A 7724-nucleotide genomic window follows, 5' to 3' on the forward strand; every position below is an offset into this window, starting at 1 on the left:
ACATAACTTGTCCTGAGTCAGAGACAGTGTGGGGAACCAAGTCTTCAGGGCTTCTCTTCCGGGACAACAGGGTGTCCCCCAAAGTACTTGTACTTTCTCGTGGCTTCATGCAGGGGCTGGGCCATGGAGTCAGCAGGGGAAAAGAGGTGATCTCTCTGGCACTCACAAACAAGCAAGCAGACATGGCCCCTCTGAGAAACTATACACTAATAAACAGGTTCACGTGTGCACCCCATACGCCCCAGCAGTTCCTCCTCTGGGGGTAGGTAGCCAATGCAAAATCACACACATAGAAGCTTTATGTCTAAAGAAAAAAATTGCAAACAAACATTGAACTCTAGAAAAAAATTGCAAACAAACATTGAACTCTAGAAAAAAAAATTGCAAACAAACATTGGTGTATGCATGCTGCAGTATTTAAGGGGAAGTGTAATAATACTTGCAATTTACTTTGAAAGACACCCAAAAAGGGAGATGGATAGGTATTTGATGAAGAAGCATCGTAACGTGTTAACGGTGGAATTTAGATGGTGTGTGTGCGTACCGGTGCTCACTGTACATTTTTTTTTCTTGCTGTATGTTGAAAAATTTTATATAAAACATGGGGGAAAGTGCAAAGCAGACATGCACAAGAATGTTCAGAGCAGCATAATGGCTTCAAACTGGAAGCAACCCAAATGTCCATCAGCTGTACGTAGAGATCTACATTGTGGGTCTCGTTCGTAGAATGGGATGCTGTTCTTAATAAGAATAAATGAGCCGCAGCTACACAACAACACAGGCGAATTTCACCAATGTTACCACTGAGGGGGGGAAACCAGACAGACTCAAAAGAGGACGTGTATGATTGTATTTGTATTCCATTTGTAAAATCTACAAACATGTGGAACTCACCTCAGGTGTAGAAGCCAGGATAACGGTTCGGGAGTCAGGGTGTGGGAGGAAGGATAGTAAGTGAAGGAGGGCCTCCTGGGGCTCTGGAAGGTTCTGTTTCTTGATCCTGATGCTGGCTAAGCATGCGAACATTTATGAAGCTGTACATTTAAGGTCTGTGCACTTTTCTGTATGTGTATCATGCGTAGTTAAAAACTGTACTAGGAAAAAGAAAGCCAAATAGATCCACCTGGAAGCTTTGCCTAGCCGAGCTACAGGGTAAGATCCCGCTTGGAGCCTGTGTAGTATATCAAAGCTGTGAATGAAATGAAATTTTGCTTTATGACACTCATTCATTCCTTTGTGCATGGATTCATGCTGCATTAATTCCCCTAGTTTCCAGTGATTGTCTCTGTTTCCTTTGCACACACGTCTGCTTGCATATACTGTGTTGCAAATCTAGACTTGATCGCATGACCTGACCCAGCCCTTTCAGGGGTTTATGCGCCCAGAGGAATGGGCATACAGACATTTCACTTTGCAGCCACCCCTCCCACCTTCCTGGGTTCCTGTTTGGGAGCCTTTCTGGATATCAGCCCCAATCAGTTCTCCAGAGAAAAAGAAACAGTAAGAAAGATGATAGATTGATGATAGATGGGTATAGATAAAAAGAGATTTATTCTAAGGAATTGGCTTATGTGATTATGGAGGCTGGCAAGTCTTAAGATCTGCAGGGTGAGTCAGCAACCAGGAGACTCAGGAGAGCCCATGGGTTAAGTTTCAGTACAAAGGCAAGCAAGCTCAAGACCCAGGAAGAACCAGTGTTACGGTTTGAATTCAAAGGCCCGGTAAGGCTGATGTCCCAGCTCAAAGACAATCAAGCAGGAGAAATTCCTCCTACTGGGTCCTTTTGTTCTATTTAGGTCTTCAACTGATTAGATGAGGCCCACCCACTTTAAGAAGAGCCGGTTACTTCTCTACCAATTCAAATGTTAATCTCATCCAGGAACATTTCAAGAGACACCCAGAATACTGTTTGACAAATGTCAGGGCTCCCCGTGACCCAGTCAAGTTGATGCACAAAATTAACCATCACAACCGCAGAGCATGAAACACTTTCTGGCTCTAAAGGAGGAAGTGCAGAAGGCTCCAGCTGCCCACCAGGTCACCTGGATGACCATGTTTATTATCTTAAGGAATAAAAGGAAATGATTTTAGTTACTGCAAAATTCACCGTGCAAAAAAATCTGAAACCTATGAACACAGTGTAGAGGATAATGATGAAAAATGAGCACCCGCGTGTTCCCCACCCAGCTTAACCAATGGGAAATGGCCAGTGTGTTGAAGGCTTTTGGTGCTCCCTCCAAATGGCCTCCCACTTTGTCCTTCCCTATGAGACACCTGTTTTCTGATTTTAACCATTAATCATTCCCTTGCTTCCCATAAAATCTAAATATTATGTCTCTAAACAGCATATTGCTTGGTTTTGTCTGTCTTAAGTCATTGTGAATGGACTCCTGCCGCCCAAAGCCTTCTGCGTTTTTTTCTTCCACTCTGCATTACATGTTGGGGCTTCATCATGTTGTCCCATGTACCCTCAGTCCCTTCATTTCATTGCTGTATAAGAGCCCATCACGTCGAGCCGCGTCTAGCGCTCATGCCCATCTGTTCTACACTTGGTGCACCTTCGGGTAGCTTCTAGTTCTCTGCTGCCACAAAGCTTGTAGGCATATCCCATCCACCTCCCCAGGTGCACAGATGCAGAGATTTCTCTACGGTAGACACTTGGGAGAACAGGTGCCCCTCCCAGTTGTACTATATGTGTCTCTTTGCTTTCCTAGGTAATGCCAGGGAACTTTCCAGAATATACCCAGTTATGCTCCTGCTAGAGGCTAGGCGGGTTTCTTATGGCCCTTTCATCCCCTTGCTGCCCTCTCTGGTCCCAGTAAATCACCTTCCCCAGGTCCCGGCCCCCTCTGCCCACCCTGCAACCAGTACGTCTGTAGCATGTAGTATCTAGTGTACCTTTTTTGTACGTATGCAGGCCAGCACATTTCTTGGGTGTGATCTAGTACGTGATGTGTGTAAAACACCCACTGCCTATATTTTAGTTCGATTGCTAGGCAGGGCTTTCGGTTTCTACTTCAAGGAAATGAGGATAGAACAAGCTCAGAAGAGTCAATGCCCCCCCTCCCCGTCCTGCTGGACCCCTGGGCTGACCTCTTCCTGCCAGTGTCAAGACAGTTGTCCTTGAAAATGATAAGCCACACACTCTGCTCTTTCTCCGCGGCCCCAAGCAGTGTGTCCCCAAGATTGGCCCCGCGGATGATTTTTCGCTCCCACACATGCTCTAGTGCCCAGGCATGAAATCGCCTCCCACACCGGGTCTGCCCTGCTATGGGGAGGATGCTAGTAAATGATAATCTCTTGTGCTGCCTCTTTTCTATTACAGGTTAGCCTGGGGCGGAAGATAAAGACATTTGCCACCAAGATGGTAATCACGAGTGGAAATGAGGAGGACAGAGAGGGCCAGGAGAGAGAGAGTAAGGAAGAGAGTGTCTTGGCGATGCTGGGGATTATCGGGACCATTCTGAACCTGATTGTTATCATATTTGTATACATATACACCACTCTGTGAATGGCCCAGAGGGTGCTTGGAGGCCTCGGGGTGGCCGCAAGATGGGAGTCCTGTGTGTCGACAGATCCGTGATCGGACGCTGCGCAAACAAGCAGGCTTGACCTACACACGCTGCTCAAGCAAATGCACCTTCGAACTTTATAAAAGGTCACAAATACAAACCAATCCTGCTGCAAGGAGCAGACACTAAAGCACAATGAATCCAACAAAACTCATTCACACGACAAGGAACTCAGCGTCTTTGGCCCGGAGCCCGAGAGAACACTTGGAAGACCAGCCTTTGACGCCATCGGTGAGCAGATGGGTGCAGAAACTCATGATCGCAGATCTCTGATGGATGTCACGCCTTGGGAGAGAGGAGCAGGGCGGCGCGGCTTGTGGGTGCGTCTCCCAGGACATGCGCTTCACCGTCACTCAACGAGCCGTTCAGGATGCGAAACCACAGGGGCAGCCCTTTGACAGACATCCCATCCATCAAAAGTGTCTAACTATTTGATACTGGGGAGATAACTTATTTTTCTTTTTTCATTGGCTTGACGTGTGTACCTGTTCATATCAAGGTTTATAAATCTATATTTTTAATAAATGTGCTCTATTTTTTAGCATGAACCAAATATTTGGAGAGGCACTCCTGGAGTCCTAGAGCTTTCCTTGGTTTTATCTGCTTCGTCCCGTAGACTGCAGGTGTTCTGTGGTATAACCATCCTAGTCCTGCTTCCAACATCTTGAGTCTTTTACCTTCTCTCTCTCCTCTCTTTCTCCTTCTCTCTCTCCCTTTCTCTCTCTCGGGCCTGGAGGACATTTTCCCATAATACCAGCCATGGTCCTGGTCGATGCATGTTTCCAGATTGTCCGTTGAGCGGCTTTTTGTTGTTTATATGGGAGATCTAAACTGATCGTGGGCATGTGGACCTCAGTTGCACCCATATCCTTATTGAGAATTTTGCATGAACAAGGGCCGAGTGATAGATCAGCTTCTCAGAAATGTAAAAAGGACAATCGGAAGGAGAGAGGGCAGCTGTATTGACAGGTCAACTCTGGGACGGAATAGTCAGCTTATACTTGTTGGCAGCATTATAATTTCGTTCTTGTGACCATTCGTTGACCAAATTCTTATTTTAATGGCCACATACCGTGCAAGATGGGGGGAACGGGTAAAGGCCAGTACGAGTGCATAATTCCCCCCTTAGCGCACTGCCTGGGACCTTTTACAATGTAGGTGGGGTGTAAGTAGCACGTGGGCTCCCCACCATGAGAGCTCACGTGGGTGTTTCAGGCTGCAAGGACCCCCTTGTGACAGGTGACTTTTTAAGGACACAAGAGGGGGACAGAACGATCGCCCCCAAAAGATTGCTGTGCTTATTTTAAAATCTTCTGGTTTATACCCACATGGAGCTACGTCCTCCCTGGTAGGGATGGGTGAATATAGACAAATCTGCCCTGTTCTCGCAGCTCCGTGAGACGGGCCTTTGCCTGGCTGTGGCAGCGTGTCCTGATGAAGAGGGTCGCAGTTCCTTTTGCCAGTGCCAGACTTTTCCGTGGATGAAAAAAGCAGCAGCTTGCCTCGCTGGGTTCAAATGATGCCCAGGAGGTCTCTACCGCCAGATCTCTCCCTCCCCTTGTTGTGGCATCTGAAATTCCACCATTAGAGAGTCATTTCTTGTGCTCTTCTAAGGGACCAGGTTCTTTTATAAAGCAAATGCCCCTGAGCACCTGGCTCTGACATTATTCGTCAGGTGTCTTCTCTTCCCTACCAGAAGGAAGCAGACCTGCATTTAGGGCACTCTGTGTGCTGGGCGCTGTGCCAAACACTTTGTATTCCTTAGGTCATTGAATTCCCCCTGTAACCCTATGAGGTGTGGGGTGGGTCTTTTCCCAGGATTGTAGAAGAAAGGGGGGCTCAGATCATGTGGCTGAAACCCCCGATCTGACTGATTCCTTAACCCAGAGAGGAAATACACAGGAGGGGAAGGCGCAGGAAAGGGCCCTCGGGGTCAGGTCACAAATCTGATGGCTTTGCTAAGGGCCAGCTCTGTACACCTCCCTCCCTCTCTTCCATAAAAATAAATAACCCTTAGGAACGCCTTGGACAGAATATCCTACAAATAAGGATGAGGGACAAGAGGCTGGTTAGAAATAAAATGGGATGTCGGGGGAGGGAGCTATCTACCGGGTTCTTTGTGATTCTAGAAAGACTGTATGAAAATTCTGAACAGTGAACAGAGTGAACAATAAAGGTGCAATGGATTAAAAAAAACCTCTCCATGTCTTTTTTTTTTTTAAACTTCACTGTCATTCCTTTGGCTGTTCTTACCTTTTATTTAAAGAACACACACACACACACACACACACACACACACACACACACAAATGCAACTCTTTTCAACAGAGACAGTTTTGTTTGGGCCGCAGAAGCCCCAGTGATTTTTCAAGTATGCTAATTCAAAATGTATTGAGGGGAAAAACTGCCTTTCCAACCCTCTGAGCCGCCTCCCTCCCATTGGTTCTTCTAGATTATTTTAATCCACAGCCTGCAAATAAAGCGCCCAGCCTGTTGGGTGTGTGCCGGGCGAGGGGCCGCACTCTCCTGCGTCTCTGGCACGCCCGGTCTCAGTCCTCCTCTCACTTGGCAGGACCCAAGCACACACGCTGCTTACACTCGCAGCTTCCCCGAGGATCTGGAGGCGTCTTCAGGGAATCCGGAAGAGACTGCCAATGGCCCTGGGTCTTCAGTCCTAAGTGCTCCGAGCCCAGCTTTGGGACGCGAAGCGCTAAGCACAACCACACCAGGGATTTGTGCTCTCCCCAGCACTTTGCCCCCATCCTGCAGGAACACCTCACAGCGATCCCCATGAGATGTGTGGGCTTATTCCCGTTTTACGAGGTGAAGGAAAAGGCTCTCTAGAAGGCTGATTTGTCCAAGTTTGCACAGTTAGGAAGCAGCAGAATCAGGCCTTTGGCTCTGCACCACTTGCCATGAGCACCTCGCATGGCCCGGGCTGCGGGGCTGGGCGCCGCTGGAGTCTGGCTGGTCCGGGCTCAGAGCACACTGATCCCCGATCCCCCATCTCCTGCAGCTGGTCCCCCGGGCAGCGTGGCGGAATTGATGCATCTCATTTCTACCCCCAGGAAAAAAACTCAGAAGGCCCAGTCCTGGCAGCAGAGGAGGTCTGGAGCTGCAGAGTGCTTGCCTGGGGCCCAAATCCCACTTTTGGCTCTTAGGAGTGGGCAGTCCGCACCACCTCTGCTGGCCCTGGTGTTCCTCACAGGGGCGATAATGGTCCCAGAGTCCGTCAGGTGGATATGTTTACGTCATTTAACTGATGCAGGAAGTGTGATGGGCAAGGTGAGTCTACTGGGCAGAGGCCCAGGGGATGACTGTGAGCTCGCACAACAAGGTGCTGGACCTAAGTTCTAGGGATGGCTGCCCGAGAATGGCATTGAGACCCCCAAAGAAAGAGCCCCGGGGAGCCTGAGGCTCAGTGGAGGGGACAGGATGCCTCAAACACCTTCAAATTCACTGTGAGGGACCCAGACTCCGTGAAGGCAGAGGGAGGGGCTTGGGGTCCCTCGGATTCTATGGGATGGGGGGGGGGGTGCAGGACAGAGACCCTTTCCCTAGGATTTTTTTTCTTTTTCTTTTTTTTAACCCATAAGCCACTGAAACCCAGACAAGATCAAGTCCCTTAGTCACATAACTCGAGAGTCCAGAGATGTCAAGGGAAGTCTGGTGAAAGAGAAATCTCTATAAAGAGAAATTTTTTTTTCTTTTAGAAAGAGCTTCCTGGATATTGGCTGGACCCCAAGGCTTTTTCCCAGTGCATGTTCTGTGATTTCTATGCAAAGCGAGTGGCTTCTCAGCAAATCCTGAGCCCCGTACCCACCTTGTCCTCCGGAATGTACCATCCCAACCCCAGAGAGCACAGCTCTGGGGTGTTCTCCTGCAGGGAGGGCTGAGCCTCTTTATGCTCTAACAGAAAGGACCTTTCATTATTACTTGTCTTCTCATGAGTCACAAATGCATGGTCACAGTTGAAAAGAATTGATACTTAAAAAAAAAATTCTTGGGGATCCCTGGGTGGCTCAGCAGTTTGGCGCCTACCTTTGGCCCAGGGCGCGATCCTGGAGTCCCGGGATCGAGTCCTGCATAGGGTCCCCGGCATGGAGCCTGCTTCTTACTCCTGTGTCTCTGCCTCTCTCTCTCTCTCTCTCT

The 7724-nt window shown here is 48.6% G+C and overlaps 1 protein-coding gene across 2 annotated transcripts in view; it reads left to right on the forward strand.

Moving 5' to 3' along the window:
• Window positions 1-5768, forward strand: part of TUNAR (transmembrane neural differentiation associated intracellular calcium regulator) — a 48633-nt gene extending 42865 nt beyond the window's left edge. For both annotated transcript variants that reach the window (XM_072762244.1, XM_072762243.1), the window contains one exon: window positions 3326-5768. In XM_072762244.1, coding sequence (XP_072618345.1) covers window positions 3326-3511 — 186 coding nt within the window. In that variant the 3' untranslated portion in view covers window positions 3512-5768. The remainder of the gene's footprint in view (window positions 1-3325) is intronic.
• Window positions 5769-7724: the final 1956 nt, after the last annotated feature.

The sequence above is a fragment of the Vulpes vulpes genome, chromosome 6 (assembly GCF_048418805.1).
Source record: "Vulpes vulpes isolate BD-2025 chromosome 6, VulVul3, whole genome shotgun sequence".
NCBI classification, from domain to species: domain Eukaryota; kingdom Metazoa; phylum Chordata; class Mammalia; order Carnivora; family Canidae; genus Vulpes; species Vulpes vulpes.